Genomic DNA, 24,155 nt, shown 5'->3' with positions numbered 1-24,155 from the left:
GAAAGAAAAAGGAATGAAAGATTGCATCAAGCAGCAAAAATTCATCAAAATTTTAAAAACACAGCCCAAACACTTATTCTTTAAATTAATATAATTTATTAACCAGTGATACCACCAAGTCAGAAGATTTAAACAGTTTTGAAAAAAGGAGAATTAAGTTGTAAGAACATCATAGCTATATAAAATCTTCTACAACTTTCTCAGGAGTATTTCACAAACACTATACAAATATGAAATTTATGCTGAAATTAGTGTTTAGTTCCACACAGGAATTCTTATAAAAAAACATACAAAAATCCCAAGTAAATTACTTCTCTATTACAAACGCTCCAGGTTAGAGAAACTATGAAGTTTTGATCAACTTAAAAAGATACAAAGTTTAGGTGCCAAACTGAGCAGATATTCTAACTGTTACAATCTGAAAGGCTTTCCCAATCAGAATATAACACTAATAAAACTACCACTGTCACAGGTGGGACGGAGGGGGACCAGTAGGAGCTCAGAATGCTGGAAATGCAACACACTCAGCTCTAAGAATGGAAACGAGGGAATACCTAGAATGTAATAACTTGTATACCTTGTATGCAACAAGCCCTCTGGCCGATTCAGGAACATTAACTGTCTCTGGAACAAGACTGTCCAGCCCTCCTCAGCCAGAAGAATTGTCATCACAAAGTAGGGCTCTGAAGGTGGGGGGAACTAAAGCAGAAAGGGAAAATTACATACTTTGTAACTTGGTTTCTCTGAAGATAGCACTTTGCAGGTTTCTCGGTCCTAGGTCCTAGTTTCTTAGTGAGAGTGGCAGAACTCATTAGCTCTAAGGTTTCTTAACCCATTTGAGCAACAGTAAGAGTACGAGCCAGATCCCCTATTGGCCAGCAGACACCACCTCCTTGCTGAGCGTTAGCCATTTCCGCTGATTGAGCAAGTTATCCTCTACGAGCCAAATTTCTGCTTGCCTTACTCATGCAAGTAGTTCCACTGAAGTAAACAGGACAAGAGCAGGATTTGGCTCTGAGTGTACACTATTCATCCATCTTAAAGATTTTATGGGTAAATAAAAACAAATATCTAAAATATATTTAAACAAAATAGATAAGAGTAGATTAAAGTCACCAGAAAAACAAATCCAATTCCTACCTATACTGGGATGATTCAATATCTTCATTATTCGTACTTCTCGAAATAACTGTTAAGAAAAAACAAAACAGCTTTATTGAAACTGTGTTTACTAGGGAAGAGCTACTTCAGACACGCTGCTTTATACGGGGAATGGAAGGTGAAAGGCAATTTAAGACGATATTAACATAGCCTTTTATGTTATAATCCAGTACTAGACACAATTACATTATTCACTGTACTAGATAGACATCAAACTCATTTTGTGGACAGCACTGTATTACATTTTTATTATAACATTTGGCTGGGTCGAAAAACCTAGGGCCATTTACTATCTTCAATGCACAACAAAACTGCACTTGTTTCAAAACAAGGTATGCAAAAAGATATGTAGGCTCTTGTATAGTAACAGCTTTTAGAGTTTCCATTGGCTTGAAACAACAAAGGGCATTTGCAGGACCTATTGCTATTTCTGCCCTTTTGTTTATTTGGCCATTTGCATATGCAATTAATTACCCAGTCTGTATACATAACTCCGTGTGTGTGTGCGCGACTTTGTGTTTCTGGTGTTGGGAAAAAAAACTGGACTGTGAAGTATAATTAGGCTTCAGGGGTAACAACACGAAGATGAATGGAGTCAATTCTCACATACCAGAGCTGAACAATACCTACATCACGTCACATCTGAAAGGGTATACATCCATAAGGGCTACACAAATTTTTTAGTTTTAAGAACATATAAAGTGTGCCAGGCGTGCAACGGCAGTAACAACTCTGATGATTCTCCCCCCTCCCCTCCTTTACTGAAATTGAGAGATGTCGTGAAAGTCTCAGCTTTTATTTAACAAAAATTCTAGTACTCATGGTTGCAGAGAGAAGCTTGAAAAGGTGAAGTGAGCATACCCTAAAGGCTCAAAAACCAGAAGGTAAATTAAAGGAACTCCAGATTTTTATTTTTTTATTTTTTTTACAGTCATGATTTTTGAATGTTTGGGGTTTGGCAATACTGATAACACCTGAGCCTTCCTTCACTGAACAATGAACATCTGTTTTCAAAAGGTATTTTCTGTGCTTGACCGCTCTCTAGCCTTATGATTAGGATGGACGTGTTGCAGAAGTCCTGTGCTGAGATACAAGAAAGCCTCACACAGCTTTGGCAAACTGTCCGACTATCTCAGCGACTATGAATGCTATATCCTGTCCCTTCTTTGACAAAAGCTGGCTAAATCCACAAGTGAGGTTCAAGAGCAAAAACAGCAGTAACCCCTGGACACCTCTGGGGACTTGGGACTGAGGGATATTTCCAAAAGAAAGGGCATTGCTGACAGAGAGGAATACTGCTAACCCTCCCAAAAAGATTAACTGCCCTTTTTTGTATTCTGCAACTAGCACAATCTAAAAATAGAAACAATCACAATTATTTTCCTTAGACTAGATTGAACATTCTCTACTCAATGCACATCCTTGTTCTCCTCTTCTTAACTACAATTAATATGATTTTGATCAAGCAAAAGTCTCACGAGTAGATATTTTCACTGGTTAAATGTTTCTAGCAGGACGCCATCCTTTCTCCTTATATAAATGTTCAACAACTGCCTTCAAAGGAGAAAAAAAGGATGTATGTGCGAGTGTCTGGGGGGCAGGGAGAAAAATCAAATGAAAGGCAACATCCTACACTTTACATTAGTTAATCTGGATCTAAAAATACGACTGTCTGGTAAATAATAATATTGTGCTAGGATTTGTGTTATAAAATGTTTTTGCTTTTCCATGAACTCAATTATTCCATTAAAAATATGTCAGGCAGGCTCTGTTTTGTATTTTGATTTTGTACATTACAACTGAATTGCTCACAATTATGAAAAGCAATCCAATTAAACAAAATTTGTCTGAAATGACCGGACGCAAGATAACAAATCTAAAGGAGCAACCTGTAGAGCATGAAAATTTCTGAAGAACTTCTAGGCAGACATCTGAAAAACTGCAATATTGACAAGAAGACAACAAAGACAGGCTGCACAACATAATAGTATTAGTGTCTAAATATAAGTTACTTTTAATGAACTCATGTCTGCCAAAGCAGGATTAAAACATTACACTTCTATAAATAAAAGGATTTAGAATCTGGAAGAAAAATCCTAAAGAAATACAATTTAACATTTAATCTGAAGCATGTAGTAATTGCCAATATTATTATTCTGTTCAAAGATTCCAAAGGGATTAAAAGTTTACTAATTAGTTTAAGACTCAAATTGATTTCACAGTGACTAACAATTTACATCATATGCAAATATACAACAAGAAAAAAACAAATTAAAAAGCAGACCAAAAAAATCTGCTTTCCTAAAGCCAGGTCATGAGGGACTAGAGCAGGGGCGGGCAAATTTTTTGGCCTAAGGGCCACATCAGGTTTCTGAAATTGTATGGAGGCTATGCCTCCCCAAACAGCCAGGCGTGGCCCAGCCCCCACGCCCTATCCGAGCCCCTCTGCTTCTCGCCCCCTGGTGGCCCCCCTGGGACTCCTGCCCCATCCAACCCCCCGCCCCCAGACTCCTGTCCGCTGACAGTCCCCAAACCTCCCGCCCCTGACTGTCCCCCACCGCCCCATCCAACCTCTCCTCTCATTCTTGACTGCCCCCTCCCCCCCCGGGACCCCTGCTCCATCCAACCACCCCCGGAACCCCTGCCCCCGACTGCCCCCTGCCGTCCCATCCAACCCCCACTCCTTCCTGACTGCCCCCCCAGGATCCCTGCCCCCATTCAACCCCCCTGCTCCCCGCCCTCTGACTGCCCTGACCATTATCCAAACCCCCGCCCCCTGACTACCACCCCGAACTCTCCTGCCTTCTATCCAACCCCCCCACTCCCTTACTGCGCTACCTGGAGTACTGGTGGCTGGTTGCGTTACAGCCATGCCGCCCAGGGCACCATGACAGGCAGCAGTGCTGCCTGGCTGGAGCCAGCCATGCCACCACGCAGCACAGAGCACTGGGTCAGGCCCCGGCTCTGCAGCTGTGCTGCCCAGCAAGAGCTCGAAGCCCTGCCGCCCAGAGCATTGCGCCGCGGTGCAGGGGAAGGGGGAACACCAGGGGAGGGGCTGAGGGCTAGCCTCCCGGGCCAGGAGCTCAGGGGCCTGGCAGGAGGGTCCCGCATGCCGGATGAGGCCTGCGGGCCGTAGTTTGCCCACTAGGCTGGACTAGAGCCATAAAGAGATTTAGGCACCTAACTGCTGCTTTAGAAACATAAATCCAAAATTGAAATCCTCAAACCCTGCAGACACTTATATTCCCTAGATGCCTAAATTTGAGCCAGAGGTCATGCACAAAACTGCCTCAATCCGGATGCCTGGCACTTAGCTCATACCTAAGCCCCAGCAGGATCCTCAAACTATGCATTCCTCTGCCTCTCTCACCTGTGAGCTTGAGCTGGTAGGCCTGTTATGACAAGTACACAGCAACAGCAGGTGATAATGATATTTCCCCTTTTTACCCTATAGCCCAGTGGTCAGGGCACTCACCCAGAATGTAGGAGACTTGGGTTCAAATCCCTGTTCTGCCTAATGTGGGGCAGGAATTTGAAGCCATGTCTCCCAGATCCCAGTTGAGTTATCCACTGGGCTATAAGGTATTCTGGGGTGGGTGTCTCAATCTCTCCTGCTGAAGCTGTTCCACTTCCTAGGAAATACTCAGTCATGGAGCAGGGACTGGAAGCTGGGTCTTCCAAATGCGTGCCCTAACCAGAACTATAGTCATTTTCACTCTCCCTGACCCACTGACTAAATATTTTATACGAAGTGGAACAGCTTCAACAGAAACGATTGAGAGATCCACTCCACAATATCCCAGAACCCAGTGATTAGGAGACTCACCTGGGATATAGAATACCTGGGTTCAAATCCCCTGCTCTGCCTGATTTGGAGAAGGGAACAGAAAACAGGTATTAGACTGTACTATACCCCAATGTTAATCAAGTGTGATGGGGTAGTACATTGCATACAGCTGAAGTTGCATACCATTTTTTATTACAGAAACTTTTCAAACACCAAGTTCCAAACTCTAAAATCGGGAGCTACACACTAAGTAGATGTCTTGGCCTCGGCAACATGGTTATTCAGTCTCTTCCCTAAAAAACTTCTCCCCTTCTCGCCTGTTCACTACTGAAACTACCCAGTATAGGACCAACCAGTTACAGAAACCTTCCCAGGCATACTTTTCTGATAGCTTGTAAGCCTGCAGCTGCTTGTCTCTGCCACATTTCAAGTGGCCTTTTAGCTGGTACCTTGCTCCATCCCAGCCTGTAGGCATTCCTAGTATGTTTTCCTCTTACTATGGAAATTCAGTTTCAAACCTAACTCACAACAGTTAAGTTATATAGACACACCAGGCATACGTACTAAAATTTTGTTATGATGGGGACTGGGCAATCACACCACCTCATTGACGCTATTGGGCTTGACCATTTGCCTTCCATTCTGGCTAAATAAGGGAACAATTAAATGCCCCTTTGTTTAATGATAGCTGAAACAATGGAAAGTCACTGCCCAAGGAATAGACAGCATGCAAAAATGGGCATGGCTGGGCCATGCGGTCCTAGGAGGCTGTCAGGGGATTGATAACAAATGCAGGGGATTGATCTGATTGCACTGTGTGTGCACAAGAGAAGAAGAAACAGAAAGGCAAAAGGAGCACACAAGAAAGGCAGGTAGGAAGACCAGCAGACAGCCACAGAAACACTTGCTGACCCTGAGAAAAAGCTAAGAGAGCTTTTGAGTAGCACTCTGGCTCGAAAGAGGCTTCGAACGGTGAGCAAACAAGCTATCGCCTGCTGTTTGGTTCTGCTGTGTTCAGGGAAACAACACTATGTACATTCTTTGTAAATAAACAGGCTTGCATCAAATAATTTGATCATTATTTCATCCTTAACTTCTCTCCCCATCAGAAGCAATCCACATGCCCCCGAATATCGGCTAACAATATTAAGGCATTGTGAACAAGTTGAAAGAAGGAATGCAAGGTGCATTTTTTAATTCTGTAAATAAATAATACAGACAATGCAAGAGAGAGACTATGTCTCCACTACGAGCTAAGGGTGCGATGCCCCTGCTTGTGTGCACATCCACATGACTATAAATAGCAGTACAGCCACAGTAGCAGCAGCAGAGGCACTGCTGAGCTGTGTTGGATGTATGCCCACCAGTTTCAGGCAGGTTTGTACTCTGCACGGCTCAGTCCTGCCTCCGCTGCCGGTAGCTGTGCTACTGCAGCTCCACTGCTACTTACACTCACCCGAGCTCAGTGAGAGGTAGCATGAATGTGTGTACACAAGCAGGGGAATCACATCCCTCATTCACACTGTAGACACAGACAGAGAGAGAGAGGGAGAACATATTTAGTGTTAATGGCCGAGACATCCGCTCTGTAATTGTATAATTTATGCCAGAGGTATCAATATCAAAAAGGTATATGTCAGCTACAACCACTCGAGTCGATCATGTAACTCTTGGGCACACTACCATATATACACTTTTAAGAGGCATATTTAATCAACAGATCATATTTAGTTTTTTTCAAAAAGCAAATTAACCAAGTTGAAATTTGGCCAGAATATTGGGGTTAATACCCCTTTTCTTGTAAGAAAGGCTATACAATCTTTAAGGATCACTAGCTCAGAATCTGAGTTTTCAATTTTGTCCTCCCCTCCCCCATGGCACCTTCAGCATCACAGTATCACCATACTGTTCTCAGACATTTGGTTCACAACTGAGCCAAAGGGAAAAGAGCTCCCTACTGAATCCCCAACACTACTTCCTGCAGAGCTCAACATTGCTTACTGTAGCTTATACGACCTGATGAGATCACAAGGTAGTATGTTTGCAAGCTACTGGTGGCACATTGAGAACACTGATACATTAAAGCAAATGTTATTCAGTACTAGTTACATGAATATTAATAATGGCATTTACAGCAGAAAAAAGGTTCTCTAATTATGGGAAGATTTCACGGTGTTCTTAAAAGTGCATAGGAAGTGGGGAAAGAATGATCAGCTACCCAAAAATCAGGTCTCTAAGCCTAATGGATTTCAAGCATTCAGATCATATCACACCAAGTAGTTCTGGCCAAGAGTTCCTGTAAAGGTAGAACTACTGAGACACTTTGGTGAGTTTCTAACAAACTTCCCAAGCCAATACGATTTAAACGTAAGAGAAAAATATTTTAAGTATTAACATTACTAATCTAATTCATAAATTCTATTTAGGAAAAATTGATTTAAACTACAGGTTGTCATAACCAAAATGTGTGGTGTATTTCTCTCTTCTCTTTTGGCATAAAAACAAAATAGAAGGTTAATGTCTTCTTGAAGATAAACAGCATTCACTTACATTTAACTATGAATAGTCACTTTTGATGACCTAATTCAAAACAATCTGAGCTAACAAACAAAATAATTATTTTAACAACAGTCTCTCTGCCTTCCATGTTGCCCTCTCCAATCTACCCAAAAAAATGTGCTCCAAGGTCATCCGTCTCAAACATCAGAATGACAGTATCATTCATCCTTAAATCCTACGTTGGAACCCCCATCTCTACCACATCAAATTCAAGCTTCTTGTCATTTGTTCAAGGCCCTGCATAAAACATAGACCACCCTTACTTATCTGCCCTTATCTGTTTTCACACTGCCCCTTCTCCCATCACTTCTACTCCAAAAATCAGGCCATTGTTGCCTGCTTGTTTATCAGATTCTCACATAAACATCTGCTTCCATACCAACCCTAATGTGTAGTATGCCTTTTCCTAGCTTATTTGGTAGGCCACTGCTCCCTCCCTCCACATTTAAATCCCCCCTGGAATACTCACTTGTGTTGTGACTCCACTAAGAAGCTAGCAGATTACACTAAGGAGGAGATAGATACTTGGAGATATTTTAGGCAGAGCTGGTAGTGCCAGTATCCTTAAGGTTGGCCAAGACACTTCCCAACAAAAAGCCCTGGTTAGCTGTTTTTAAGAATGAGAGAGATTATTTAAATATAAGCAAAACAATGCCTTTCCCCTTTGTTCTTGGAAACACTGGAACTGATTTAGCCAAAATTATTATTATTATTTTGTAAAAACACCGCACAGCCTGAGGCAGATACATGGCATGGAAAATTTCCGTCCAAACAGTCTGGAAAAGTTACAAGCATCCGATAATAGAATCTTATAATGGATAGCATTTGGCAGTTCAACTATAGGCTTCACGACCAGCTCCACTGCTGCTGCTAATAAAAAATGGACCGCCACCTACTTAAGGTAAAGCATTGCAATGAACACTTACAACCTTAACCACCTTTATCATTTCCCATTTGTCTGTTTCTCTAACAGCTTTTAAGCATTTTTGCTCTGTCCACACTGGAGAAAATGTTCCCTACAATTCAAAATCAGATTTAAAACCAGTTGGGAGCCACAATGTGGACAAAGTAGCCAGAACCATTTGTATATCCTGTCTAGCTACGCTTATTGTCAGAAGCCTTAACTCCACCTATCTTCAGAGGCCTTAACTACACTGGTTATAAAGACAGCTTCAGCTAATAGAATCTGGTTTTTGCTCAGGCTCCAACTGGTTTTAAAAGCAGCTTGAACTTTTGCGTAAGTTTCCCCAGTGCAGGTAAGGCTTTTGGGATAAGGACTATGTATTTTTGTGTGTTTGGAAAGCACATAATACACTGTGAGCATTACCTAAAACAGGAACAACAACAACAACATGTTCGACCTGTTGAAAGTTTCTTACATTTTGAATAGGTTTGTAAAGTTCTAGAGAAAACATTCTATCAATTGTCAGACCACCTAACAGGAAACACACACGCAGAAATATATAAGTATGCAGTATGGAAGAGTGAAATATGTAGGTTAGTTCAAATTATTTTTAAAAAGCACAAAATATATGGGGTCCTAATTTGCATACAAGTTTAAAATATGTAGCCTTCAATGAGGTCTTTTCGCCATTTACTCCAAAAACAAAAAGCAGATTGAAAAATGAGACTCTCTCAGGTGTAATCATCGTAAACTTCTGATGTTCAGAAAGTAGAAAATACACTCCTAAAGCACATCACAAAAAGTCAAGCACTCTTCCACAAACACCAGCAGCTTCATGGCTGCTTAACAGAAAAAGTCATTGCAATTCAGGAATATTATGTCCATATTTCCAACTTCTTGAAACCTGCATTGAGCACAAGGATGACTGATTAAAATATAGTACACATTTTACTACACAGGACTCTACAGGGAGCTTACAAAAGAAATTGTAAGTAGTTTTGGAGGTTCTTGAGATATTATAGGTTACTCCTGCTGGATTCTCAGTTGAAATCTTCCTTCATCTAATTAAAAAAGAGCTGGAAGTACACAAGAAAAAAACTGAAAAAGTGATTTGGAGATGTTATGGAACCTTTCCATTACTTAGCTCAGGGGTAGGCAACCTGCAGCACGCAAGCGGATTTTCAGTGGTACTCACACTACCCAGGTCCTGCCCACCGCTCCAGGGGGCTCTGCATTTTAATTTAATTTTAAATGAAGCTTCTTAAATATTTTGAAACCTTATTTGCTTTACATATAACAATAATTTAGTTACATATTATAGGCTTATATAAAGAAACCTTCTAAAAAGGTTAAAATGTATTACTGGCACACAAAATCTTAAATTAGAGTGAATTAATGAAGACTCTGCACATTTCTTCTGAAAGGCTGCCGACCCCTGATAGCTAATAATATGACACTGAGTTTTTCCTTCCCACAATTAATACTGAAAATTCACATTTTTAACACAAATTTTTTTTACATCAAAATGCTGAAAACTTGTGGATAAAAAATTACAGAAGATGGGACAACTGAATTCAGAAATTTGTCAATTTTTTTAAAAACATGCACTCCTGTTCAGCCAGCTCAGTTTTCATCAAGCCATAGCTCCACCACATTCAGATTGGGTATATCCAAAGCTCTGAAATAGTGCAAGTGCTGAAAAAATAAATAAGCTGCCAAACCTGAATTGATATCTCAGGGCAGACACATATGCTAACTCAGGGTATGTCTAGACTGCAATTAAAACCTGCGGCTTGCCTGGGCCAGCTGATTTGGGGTCATGGGGCTCTGCTAAGGAGCTGTTTAATTGGGCGTAGACATTTGGGTTCAAGTTGGCGCCCAGGCTCTAGGACCCTGCAAGGTAGGAGGGTCCCAGAGCCGGGGCTCCACACAGCCACAATTAAGCAGCCCCTTAGTCTGCAAGTCCGAGCCACCTAGCATGGGCCAGCTACGGGTGTCTAATTGCAGTGTAGATATACCCTCAATTAGTCAAGTTTATCTAGACTGGAGAGACTAACGTTGTGTTAGTGTGTTTTCCCTACAGAACTACACGTTTTCCATTTTGGACAACATGTCTATGTCTGAAGAATAAATATGCTTGTGAAGTTAATCTCTCAGTATGTATTTTATGTTTCATTTTATAAAAATTGGAGTTTCTTCCTCCCCATCCCCAAAAGAGAGAGGATTAAAAAAAAAACAAAAACAAAAAACAAAAAAACAGGAGGGTAAAAACAACCAATGAACTAAGATCTGAGCCACAGGAAGTTTATTAGCTTCCAGTACTGGCACTTAGATAGGGAGTATGACTGGTTAAACAGGATTTTAGAGAGTAATTGCATTCAAGTAGGTCACAGCTAGTACACTTCTGGGAGAGAGACATGATTTTCCCCAAGCAAAATAATCAAGTTTGTTAGTCATCTGCAAACAAGTCAGATACAAAGTTCTCACATTTGAAGCACAAGAATTAAGAATTAAAAAAAAAAAAAAAAAAAGTTCTCTCAGACATCCTAATTTTTGTACCAATATTTCCTTTGTACAGAATCCCCCAATACCAAATCTGAATGTCAGAATAATTTTTATTAATCAAACAGCTTTCCTAATCTTCCTCAGGACATAGTAAAAGTTTTATTGGGAAACAGGCATTGGTAAATATCTGAAGTTTGACCTTTAGACCTTCTTTTAACTTCATCGGGTCTTACTTTACCAGCTGGCCTTACTAAGCGAAAAAGCAACAGAAGTGAAACCTTCTAAGGGCTTGATTCTGCAAAGTGCTGAGCACCCTCAACTCCCACAGATTTCAAAGGGAATCAAGGGTATTCAGGATCTCTCAGGATTGAGCTCCAAGAAAACAAGAGATTTCTTGGAATGCTATGCTAAACAAATTCCAGAAACCAAAATAAATCAATGTGAGACTGTGTAATTTCTTCTGACAGAAGTCTCATGACAATGCTGACTTCCTCCACTACAAATTGTTCTCTTCTTCCATTTCTGCCATTTACCCAGCTAAGCAACTCTACTTCTTCTCCACCCTGACTGGCTCCCACAATTCCAGCCACCTATTTGCTATGTGACCCCTTGCTCAAATCCTCTCCCTACTTCTTTCTGTAGAAAATTTTGTTGACTTTTTCAAAGAGAAAAATGACAAGATTGGTGTGATCTTCCCACTCTCCTTCCCTTTCCCTCCTACCACTTTCTCCTCCTCCCCATATCACTGATGCAGATGACCCTCATCTCCTCTCTTCGTCTAACTCCTCCACCTATCCCACTCACCCCATTCCATCTTGTCTCCTAATCTCTTACCCTACACTCATCCCTCCCTTAACCTTATCCTTAACCTCTCCCTCTCCTCAGGTTCCTTCCCATGACAATTCAAGCATGATTTGGGGCATGTCTACACTAGAAACATAAATTCACACCTACACTACCCTCCTTCTGTTGGTGATGCGTGTCCTCACCAGGAGTGCTTCTACCAACTTAAGAGGGGCAGTGTGGGGGGCTGAGAGCCTGGGTGTGACGTTGCACTCCATAGGATTCTATGAAAATATGCTAATGAGTGTGAATATAATGTAAGTGGAATGGGCTTCATGCAAAAGGTCCCTTGTAAAATATCATTACAAAGCTTATAACCTACAGAGTGTGGTCATCCCATTTGTATAAATGTATCATTCTTGTATCTAAAACTAAAAATATGAAATATAACTCTGAGGTCCTATAGTAATTATGCAAAGTGTGGGCCATTAATGGTGGTTTAGAATCTTGATGGCTCCAATAAACTAGGACAATTGGTTGTAAATGGCTCTGTTTACTTGCAAACCTTCCTGTGAGTCAGGCCAGGAAGAATGAATGCTTGGGGTTCTCCCAGGACATGTGACCATGGATTCCAGTACCAGAGGACATCTTAAACCTGGTGCTTTTCCATTTAGAAGGAGGGGTGGGGACCCAGAGAGACAAAAGATTCCTGCCTTGTGCCAAAGCTATATAAGGGGGTGGAACAGAACAAAGGCTGCAGTCATGAGAAATCCCCTAGCAACCACCTGAGCTGGAACAAGGACTGTACCAGGGGAAAGGATTGGGCCTAGACTAGAAAGGAGTCTAGTCTGTGAAAGCAGCTTATTGGAACATCTTTGAGGGTGAGACTTACCAGTATTCAGTTTCTTAATGTATTAGGCTTAGACTTGCGCATTTTGCTTTATTTTGCTTGGTAACTTACTTTGCTCTGTCTGTTATTACTTGGAACCACTTAAATCCTACTTTTTATATTTAATAAAATCACTTTTGCTCATTAACTGACCCAGAGTAAGTAAGTAACATTGGGGAAGCAAACAGCTGCGCATATCTCTCTATCAGTGTTAGAGAGGGTGGACAATTTATGCGTATAAGCTTTATACAGGGTAAAACAGATTTATTTGGAGTTTGGATCCCATTGGGAGTTGGGTGTCTGGGTGCTGGAGACAGAAGCACTCCTTAAGCTGTTTTCAGTTAAGTCTGCAGCTTTGGGGCGCACAGTTCTGACCCTGGGTCTGTGTTGGAGCAGAATGGCGTGTCTGGCTCAACAAGGCAGTGTTCTGGAGGCCCAAACTGGCAGAGAAAACGGGCTCAATGGTAGTCTCAGCACATCAGGTGACAGTCCCAAGGGGGTCTCTGTGACTGAACCTGTCACACTGGGCTCTCAGCTCCACGTAGCTCCCCATCACCGAAAGCCCAACTGCCCCACTGGGCTCTGGGGTCCCCGCCGCCTGGAATGGGAAGCCTCTGGGCAGCAGCCAAGAAGGGAACCGGAGCAGTGGGCCTGGGAGCCGGGAGAGCTGGGAGCTGTGCGGGAGCAGCCCGACTGGGTTCAGGGAGCCCAGGAGCCCCACCCACCCCATTGACAGTGCAGCTTTCTTGTCAATTTCATGGCTCCAGCACAGAGCCGTGAAATTGACAAGAATGACAGCAACAATGGATGTAAGTGTGACCCGGTGTCTATATAGACACCGCATCACATTAAATACACCAACATAAGCTCTACGCCGCTTATGGAGCTGGAGTTATAATGTCGGCGTAGTATGGCACTTACATCAGTGGGAGCAAGGCTATAGTGTGTACGCTACCATAATGAGGTCGACTTAAGCTGCCATATCACAACCTAACTTTGTAGTCAAGTATCGGGGGTAGCAGTGTTAGTCTTTATCCACAAAAACAACAAGGAGTCCGGTGGCACACTAAAGACTAACACATTTATTTGGGCATAAACTTTCATGGTTTTTTTTTTTTTTAAACCCACCAAAGCTTATGCCCAAATAAATCTGTTAGTCTTTAAGGTGCCACCGGACTCCTTGTTGTTTTAACTTTGTAGTGCAGACCAAACTTTAGTCTCTTCCATCCTAAAAAATCCCACTCTTGATCCCACATGGACCACCCCACCTCTCTTTTCATCTTGAATTTCATTGAATGTGCTGCCTAAAACTGCCATCTGAAGTTTCTCCAAGACAATTCCATCCTAGACTCTCTCCAAACCATCTTCCACCCCTTGTGCTTTAGCTATCAAAGTATTTAACAACTTCTTCCCAGCCAAAACCCAGAACAAGTACTCTATTTGCATCTTTCTTGACCTGTTGGCTGCATCTGATGTCAACCACTATATTGTTCTTTTTAACAATTTGTCATCCCTCTGCTTTAGTTACAGTCCTCTCCTGCCAGCATACATCACTTAAAACTTTAGTGTGTCATTCGGAGATGGTCCTGCTCACTACCCCCTCCACTTTTGTGGGGATCTCACAGGGCTCCATCCCTGGTCTCCTCTTCTTCCTCTACATATTATCTCTGGGCAACCTAATCCACAAATACAAATTCAGCTTTCATGTCTATACTGACTGGTAAATCTAACTCTCCACTCCAGACCTGTCTCTGCCTGTCCCAACTAAAAATCTCAGCCTTTCCGATACCTCCTCATGGATGTCCTGCTGTCAGTTTAAAGTAATCATGACTAAAATATCCGTGTTAGTCTGGATCTGTAAAAGCAGCAAAGAGTCCTGTGGCACTTTATAGACTAACAGACGTATAGGAGCATGAGCTTTCGTGGGTGAATACCCACTTCTTTGGATGCATGTCACTTAGATTGTGATCTCTTCAGGGCATGGACTATCTGTTATCTGGTTTTACAGTGACTAGCAAAATGGGGCCCTAGCCTCTAGGCACTAGCATAATGGAAAAAAACAATTGTGGCAACAACAATTATGCAGGACAAAAACAACTGTGGCAACGACCAACAGTTTCAAATTAAAACATTACCTTCTCTCTCAAACCAGTTAGAGGTCAACCTCACATAGATAAACTGCATATATTTTCATTATTTGGGTGCATGTCTCATCTACGTTAATATTAACATTAGACAGATTATTTACAGCTCATCACTACCTCTAGAAACCAAATAGCAGTTCCTGGAGTTTTTCGGATATAGTGTTAGATAAAATATTTGTTCACCAAGTATCTTGCAGGTCAAGAGCCGCAAAGCAGCCCTGTGAGGCTGACGATGGAATTACGGAGGCAAGGATTGCCACCACCCTGAACCTGAGGGAACTAACTGTCTTCATTCATTGCTTCGAGTCCAGGTGCCATCCCCCTTTTTTCTGAAAATTTTTGGCCATGTGAATAGGACAGACAGTCTTGAAAAGTAGAACTACGGTGAAGAACACAAATATTTCCTCCAAAATGATTGTTCAACAATTGTTTTAGTCAAAAAGGGCACTTACTTTTTTTTGTTTTTTTGTTAAAACCCTGTGCAAATGCTGTCATTTCAGAATGTAAGAATTAACAAGCTATTGTGCAAATTTTCACATGCCTCAGCCACAAATTCTATTTAAAAGGACAGGAAGAGAAGACAACTACAAAAGATTTTGAGTAGGCTGGCATTTTTACAAAACACTCGCTAATCAGCATAAGTGTTTTCAGAGTGCATCTCTTGCTTTCTACTCATTTTTTATCCCCTCTTCTCACTAAATTCATCCATCCCAACACAAAGGCTAAATAACTAAGCTTTCTATGAGGAACTAAACAAGGGTGAGAGAGCTAAATTCACCCCAGCAACAGGCAGTGAGGCACACCCCAAATGGTCCCTTCTTAGCTAGCCTAAGTGGCATTAGCATGAAGATTACCTTTGTGGGGGTATAGAAGCTCCCCATATGGCTGTTCCAATCTACTATGGAACTTAATTAGGAAGGATAGAGGGCTGTTGTATGGATTTTCCATATTTGGGTGAACTTAAACCTTAAAGAAACACTGGAAAATGGTCAAAATTTAGGACAAATGATCTGTCATGCACCTACTTAAAAAAAAAAAAAAAATTAAAAAAAAAATTAACTCTTTACTGAAAATCAGAGAAGCTCTGAGTTGGCCCAGCATGGGCAAATACAGTTATCACAACAATATGGATGGCCTATAAGGGGTTTATGAATAGTTTGTACTAACCAGAGAAACAGGAGGCCAGACAAACAAACCAGCAATTTCTGTAACCACTTAAGTAATTTCTGTGAGATTATATATAAGCAAAGTAATTGACAAGAATCCCTTGAGTAACAAATATTTTTAATAAAATTGTGTACATTTCAAACAGAGCTTCAAGTCAATTAAGCCTTACTAACTCTGACTCCTCAAAAGGTGTTTCATTATTATGGAAAATCCAACAGGACAAGTTATATTAGGGAAAACTACTGTTCCCTAGATTTTAAGTGAGGAGATAGACATTTTTATATAGAATTATCCTACGTTTGATTGGTAGCAAAACTTCAAATGACAGTTTTCAGACCCGGCAAAACAAAACCTGCTTGGGGGGGGGGGGAAAGATGAGGGGAGAAGTGAGCAAGTAAGAACCATGTACAAAAACTATTGTCAGCACAATTAGGAATCCGGATACAACTAGGATAGCATACACGCAATAGTCAGCACAACAAAAGATTTCTGATTTTTGATATAAAGGAGTCAAAAAATCATCTTTACTTTCCTTGGCAGCACAGTTCAATTGTTTACAAAATTACAAAAGTTCAATTCTTACCTTTTGTAGGCTGGTAGGATTTAGCTGGGTTTTATCTATTATTTTCACAGCAACCTAGGGGAAAAACAGGTATTACTAAACTTGTGAAAAGCTCTGACAAAAATGTGCATGTTAGTAGCTAAACACACTGCGTATCTAATGTGCATAAACAACTATAAAAGTGCGCATACAATGGGCGCATTTGCCAATCTATTTTCCACTCCATCTAGCAGAATTTTTTAATAAGAATCCAGCTGTGCTTTATCACTTTCCATTGCAGCTTCAGTAGCATACAGTCAGTTTTACACTCCTGCCAGCACTGTGGAAAATGTAACATTGCACAGAGAAACAGATGAAATCCCAACAACAAGATATTTTCATTTTCTTTTGGAGGTGCCTGAATTTTTTTCAGGGTGGGGAGAGGGAGAGTGGAGAGGCTGGGAGGGAGGAGGGAAGAGAAAAGGACAGAAAGAATTTTCATTTCTGTACTGAAAATTCTTTTCTGAAAACTTTCTTTTTTGGAGAGGCTGTATAGTTTTAAGTCAGATGTTAGGTTGTTTATTAATTATTATTATTATTATTTGTTCCTGAAGGTTTTCAAAAAAGAATTTTCAATACAGAAATGAAAATTCTATCTTCACACATACAGCAACTGGTTCTATTTTCATTGCATTATATTTTGCAATATTAAACAAGTCTCAACAACCAAGGATGCAGTTGGAAACAATGTTAGGAACATTTATTAGAAGACTACACATGAAGGCAATACAAAATACTTCATTAGCCATACTCAAAAAGCTTACTTCTCTTCCAGTAAGAACATGTCTTGCCAGCTTCACTTTGGCAAAATTTCCTTTTCCTATTGTTTTTAGTAAGCGATAATTTCCAATGTGAGGGTGTTCTTCATTTGTAGATGTAATTGAGTTTCTACACCGGGGGATGTTTTGTCTGCTACTCGATTTGGTGGGTTGGACATGTGGTTCAGCGTATCCATCCACGGAGGTATGCTATAAGAAACAAAACCAAACCACACAGGTTTTAAACAGTTACAAAATACTTTAAGAGTAAAAATCTGAGTCCCCAGTTTTTAAAAAACTTGATCAGTAACTTTCAACTGTAGCTTAAGCAGATTTGTTGCCACTAGGTGAAGTTTGATTTAGGCATCAAGAAAGAAATTCAGAGGCGCACTAGAGCTGCTTCTACATGTAAGCAAGAGCGATATTTAGACTCCTCAAAAACAATTAAAGCATACACAGTTTTTTCTTCAAATATGAAAGTATGCTATTAAAACATAACAAATTATGATATAGTGTGCATTTGTTAATCATCAAATCTTTATGTAAGCATCCTTGAGCCCTTAAAATATAAAAGTACTTTCATCTTTAAACAGTCACCCTTATTTTCCTGGAAGTTATGAATAAAAAGTATATGTTTGCAAATTGCAAGGAAGATGGATTTATCATTTGTTTGAAAATGTTTCCAGTAAAACTGTACTTGAGATGAAGGAGAATAAAATCTTAAAAGCAAACTTTGCTCCAAGAATATTTTTACTTTCATAACTTTTACTTCCACACTTTCTCTAGAAAAAAAATTCTGAAGTTATTAGCACCCTAGTTTTAATAAAATGGACTGTTTTCTATCAAAAAAATATTCCCACATCTATTAAGTCCACTGCTAATAAGTCACCAAAACAAAGAAATAAAAAGGCTGTGCTGACCACCAGTAACAGTATCACTGTTCTACTGTGAAAATCAGTAGCGTGATCCTATAGTGTCTCCATATCTCAGCCTTCAAATGGCTACCTCTGCTTCCAGGTGTTGCACATACAACATCACTTGTACATATGACATCACTTCCAGGTGTTGCACATACGACAACACTTCCTCCCACCTTAAAGCACAAGAAACTGTCCCTCAAAAAAAAAAAAAAAAAAAAAGACGAAACAAAAACATGCAAGCGTTTATATCTGCACAAATTACATCTGGGCTGAGGAGGTCCCAACTTGAAAATATGGTCCCTTATGCCTTTTGTATTCCCTTCTTGTGTTATAAGCCAGAGTGCTAGCAAGCTGAATGCAGTGTTCGAGGTAAGGAACACCATTACATTATTTCTATAGTCTCTGCCCATGTAGTAAGTTTAGCCAAGAATGTGGGCCAATATTCTGTAAAGCAGAGACTGAAGAGGATCTACAGGTCCTGGCTGGTAACCAACTGAAACGAGTTCCCACTGTGATAGGTGACTAACAGGGGCAAGATCCTTGGATGTATGTGGGACAGATGTGAGACCTTGGAAGCATGGAAACTTCAAATGACAGCTACACTGAGATGCACAAGACAATATGGTCTGTAGGATTATTCATCAACTTGTGCATCTGTAAATATTATATGTTTACATGTGTGAGCTAGGGGTTGTATTCTAGCTGTATTACTAAACTACCACTCCCACTGATTTGGGCTCAGGAGGGAAACAACTGCAGAGAAGTACCACCTCCTGGGCAGAATTGCATATAATGATTTCAACCAGGTTCAAGACGCCCAACGGACAAAGAAAGGGCTTTTGGTATAAAGAGTCAATGTAAACGGATATGAAATTGTAACCAAAAGGGCAAAACCCTGCTGGAAGGATCTGAAGGACCGGAAACTGCCAGGATCTCCATGTGGAAGGCGGGTTGCACTTGGTAAGTGTAACCAGCATGCAAACTGTTTTATTATGTTTTCTCTGTAACCACTTTGTCCTCAAAATGTACTATGTTTTGTGAAAGCTGGCTGGTCACCAGTAAACAGTGTCAATTGTCCTTCGAGAGAGCACAAGCCGCAGATGCTGGACTAAGGTCAGACCTGCTGGGAGAGTCAAAAAGAACTGAAGGGGGACTCCAAGACTACATCCATCAGTGTAGAGGGAGAGGAATGTGCCCTTACCCTGGTAGTGAAGATAAGCCCTAAGTCGACCTAAGTTACACTACATAGCTTAGGTCAACTTACCCCAGTATCTTCAGTGTGCTGCGTCAATGGGAGATGTTCTCCGGTCAACTTGCCTGGAGTACTGGAGTTGACCAGAGACTGCTCTGCTGTCTATTTAGCGGGTCTTCACTAGACATGGATTGCAGCAGCATCGATCTCCTGGGTAGTGAAGACAAGCCCTTAGAGAGGTGACAGCTGGAGGCCTCAGACCTAAATGGGCGCTCTTGGGGAGGATAACAGAGGGGGCAGAGGTGCTGTTAATCCCAGAGATGACAAGTCTGAAAAAGTGCACTAAGTGAAAGTAGGGAGTTGGTATTACCTCTGTATACTGCATTAGTGATACTACTAGTGGAAACCTGTGTCCAGTTCTGCTGTCCACACTTTAAAATGGACTTTGAAAAATCTGAAAATGACTAAAAAAAGACCTACAAAAATCATTCAAATTCCAGAAAAGATGCCTTACAACGAGGGCTTGACAAAGCCCTGGCTGGGATGATTTAGCTGGGAATTGGTCCTGCTTTGAGCAGGGGGTTGGACTAGATGACCTCTTGAGGTCCCTTCCAACTCTGATATTCTATGATATCTATGATATCTATGATATCTATGACTTTAAGAAGCTCAATCTGTGATTTGATCACAGTCTAAGTCCCTACACAGGGAGAAAGGTATCTCATAGCAGTGGGCTCTTTAATCTAGCAAACAAAAGCATAACAAAAACCAATGTCTGGAAGTTGACAAATTCAAAGTGAAAACAATGTGCACATTTTTAACAGTAAGAGTAATTAACCATGGAACAATTTACCAAGGAAAGCAGCGGATTATCCATCATGAAGTCTAAATCAAGACTGAATATGTAAGAAACATGCCCTAGCTTCAACCAGAAGTTACTGTGCTTGATGCAAAAATTAAAGCAAGATGTTCTAAGGTGTATAATACGCAGGAGCACAAAGCAGATCATAACATTCCCTTCTGGGCTTAAAAATCTATGAAGGGTAAAAGTGCTACATAATTTGGATTATTTAAAATTGCTTTTTGAGTAGTACTTCAAGCCCTTCATTAGTATAAGTAAATTGCAACAAGCCTAATTGTGTGTGCCTCAGTCCCCTTGAAAAAGGAAAAGGACGCTGCCAGGTCAATCATTTTAAAGAAAAATAACTTATGTCACTACCACCACCATAAATTATTAAAAATGATTGAGGGTGTAGCTTTAGAAGTATATCATTTAATTTTTGCACTAACTTGCATAGTAAAAATACACTAAATTTCTTTTACTTTGTTTATAGTCAATATTACTTTCAAGTTCTCATACGCCAACACAATTCTGTAATGTTTAGGTTGCTTATACAAGACCGAAGATGTTCGTTTGTCTAATAAAATGATAGCATGTTATTTTTATTTAATTACATGTTTTTAAAGTACACGTTTCCATTACACTTGGAAATAGACTCTCACGCTAGGCCAAAAACTTCAAAAAGTTTCTTCTAGCACATATAGGTAAGCAGGTCTTTCTTGACGTTTTTACATACAGTTAAGAAAGAGCCTAAGTAAAAATTATGCACACATCACGAAAAGGCTGCAGAAAGAGGATTTTAAGATTTTTCCTGATTATATTACAGTTGTAACCAAGTGCTAGATGCTGTACAAGCAAATTTTCAACTTTTCTTGTCTGGAATCATCTCTTACTAACTCAAGACGAGATGCAAGTATAAACAGAGACTGGGGGAGAAGGAGAGCAGTGATTTGAATGTATGGTTACATTCTACATTTACCATCTACAACTAGACAGAGTCAGATAAAAGTTTGTTATAGCTGTAATGTATAAACAGCTGTCAGAAATACGAGTGGCCATCCAACTAGACTTTACGAGTTAATTTCCATAGGCATAATGGGATAAGTGCACCTTAAGTAGGGATTTAAAGACACCTGCTGGAGTAGTAGATGAACAGACAATACACAGAGTGGAGATTTCTTCATGGGACATGTCATTTCATCCAGATTTTGCAGGGAAAACAGTTATTAATCTTACATCAGCATCATACAAATGATGTAGGACCACAGTCTAAAACAGACAACACATCACCCTATGCATATTTCCACTGTAGTCCTAATCAGTCTTCATTGAGGAAAAGGGTGCAGTGAATCAAGCTGCACCACCCACTGCAGAATCGCTGTGACAATGGATGCTTCTGCTAAAGAAGCTTGTACCAGGGTGTAATGCCTAGTAAAGATATGCATAGAGCCCCAATGTTGCCACTCTACAGAACTCCAGGAGCTGGAATATCCTAAAAAGAAGTCATTGAGTCAGGCTGGGCTCTGGTCAAGTGGGCCCTCATACTTTGAGGTGAAAGAGTCTCCAAGATCTCACAGCAAAGTATAATGCAACTTGAAATCCATTCAGAAAGTCTGTGAGGAGACTGCTTGACTCTCTTTTCCTCCGTTCACCAATAAAAACTAAGTCACAGAGAACTCCTGAAGGGTCTCATCCTTTTCAGATAGAAAGCTATGGCCTGAGAGACATTCATAGAATGGAGGCTCCTGTCTTCTCTGGTGGCATGAGGTTTTGGGTAGGTGTATGACCTGATTTAGGTGGCATTCAGAGGGAACCGTTGGAATTAATTTGGAGTATAACCTCAAAGAAACCTTCTCTGAAAGCCATGTAGGGAGGGTCCAGCAAAAGGGCCCCGAGTTCAAGTAGTCTTCTGGCAAAGGTGACAACAACAGTCAGGAAAGTCACCTTCATAGACAAATGAAGAAGGAAGCAGGGGGCCAAGAGTTCAAAGGAGGATACATGAGCACTGACAAAACTAAATTTGAGTCCCAAGTTGGTGTCGGTTTCCATTCCAAGGAAAAGGTTCTGGTAGGGCCTTTCAGTAACCTTACAGTCTCAGGGTGAGTGAAGACTGAACAGTTCTCTACTGGGTGAAGAAAGGTGCTGGTCACTGCCAAATGCACACACAGTGAACTAAGAAATGGCTTGACTTCTTTAGGGAGAGAAGTTAGTCAAAGATGGTAGGGCTCTCGGAGGTACATGACTATGTTGGCACGATTTAGGAAAATCTCAGAGGTTTTCCTAAATGGAAGAGATTTTTCTAATATTATTGAGGATGGATTTTCCTTTCTCTGAATATGACCTCTCTAAGCTCATCATCCATCCAAATACCAGAATGTCAGATGTCAGGGTGCTGAGTTGGGATGTTTGGTCTTGCCTTTGTCCCATGTCAACAGGTTCAGAAATTGCAGGATTTGTATGCATGGTTGTGCTGACATCTGTAGGAAGCTAGGGAACCAAAACTGCCTTGGCCAGCAGGGCGCCACTAGAATAACAGACATGCTGTCCTGCTTGATTTTTCTCAGGACTTAGGGTAAAAGATGGATGGGTGGGAAGGCATACATCATCAGCTCCTGCCACTGAACTAGGACTGCATCCCCACTGGAATCATGACTCCAAGCTGCTCAGAAACAGTAGACTGGCATCATTTGTTGCTTTAGGACACAAAAAAGTCCCACAATGGGAAACTGCTAGAAAATGTTCTACATCACCGAGCTACACAGTTCCCACTTGTGATCTCTGTCAAAGTGCCTTCTGAGGCTGTCCGACAAGGTATTCATTACTCCTAGGCGGTGCAATGCCAAGAGGGGGAATCTGGTGACAGATGCACCAATTCCAGAGCTTGATAGCTTCTGCACAAAGAGGAGGGAGACTTATCTATGACACAGAGACCCCTTAGCAAAGAGCTCTCACCTTGGATCGGACAAAATCATTACACCAAATACATCTCTTACAGGATATTTATCCATGGGTGAGGTCCTAGAGGACTGGAGAAGGGCAGACATAGTACCTATCTTCAAAAAGGGGAACAAAGAATACCCTGGAAATTATAGATCAGTCAGCCTAACTTCAATTCCTGGAAAGATACTGGAACAAATTATTTAAGAAGCAATTCCTAAGCACCTGGAGGATAATAGGATTCTAAGGAATAGCCAGCACCGATTTGTCATGAACAAATCATGTCAAACCAACCCAATTTCTTTCTTCAACAAGATTACCTGATCAGTGGATAGGGAGGAAGCTGTATACATGACACATTTTAGTAAGACTTTTGACAATGTCCCACATGACATTCTCTTAAGAAAATTCGCTAAATGCAGTCCAGATGAATTTACTACAAGGCAGGTGCAAAACTAGTTGAAAGACAGTACTCAAAGAGTAGCTATCAGTAGTTCATTGTCAAACTGTGAGGGTGTATCTACTGAGGTCTTGCAGGGATCAGTCCTGGGTCCAATATTATTCAGTATCTTCATTAAATGATTTGGATAATGGAGTCGAGAGTATACTTATAAAATTTGCAGATGACACCAAGCTGGGATGGGCTGCAAAAACTTTGGAGAACAGGATTAGAATTCAAAAAGGACCGTGACAAATTAGAGAATTGGTCTGAATTCAACAAGATGTATTTCAATAAAGACAAATGCAAAGTACTTCACTTATGAAGGAAAAATCAAAAATGCATAACTACAAAGTGGGGAATAATTGGTAGCAGTACTGCTGAAAAGAATGTGGTGGTATTCACAAATTGAATATGAGTCAACAATGTGATGCAGCTGTGAAAATGGCTATATCATTCTGGGGTGTATATGAGTGTTATATGTAAGACAAAGGAGGCAATTGTCACACTCTACTTGGCACTGGTGAGGCCTCAGCTGTAGTCCTGTGTACAATTCTGGGCACCACAC

At 40.8% G+C, this 24,155-nt stretch overlaps 1 protein-coding gene across 5 annotated transcripts in view; it reads right to left on the bottom strand.

Annotated features, from left to right (window-relative positions):
* MARK1 (microtubule affinity regulating kinase 1) overlaps positions 1-24,155 on the bottom strand; it is a 110,066-nt gene that overhangs the window by 43,537 nt on the left and 42,374 nt on the right. For all 5 annotated transcript variants that reach the window (XM_054021839.1, XM_054021840.1, XM_054021844.1 and 2 more), the window contains exons 2-4: positions 17,265-17,468; positions 16,483-16,536; positions 1,141-1,189 (exon numbers count right to left, since the gene is read on the bottom strand). In XM_054021839.1, the coding sequence (XP_053877814.1) occupies positions 1,141-1,189; positions 16,483-16,536; positions 17,265-17,468 (307 nt within the window). The remainder of the gene's footprint in view (positions 1-1,140; positions 1,190-16,482; positions 16,537-17,264; positions 17,469-24,155) is intronic.

This window comes from Malaclemys terrapin, chromosome 3 (genome assembly GCF_027887155.1).
Source record: "Malaclemys terrapin pileata isolate rMalTer1 chromosome 3, rMalTer1.hap1, whole genome shotgun sequence".
NCBI lineage: Eukaryota > Metazoa > Chordata > Testudines > Emydidae > Malaclemys > Malaclemys terrapin.
The sequence above is the reverse complement of the archived record's forward strand: the minus strand, read 5'-3'. Positions and strand labels throughout refer to the sequence as shown.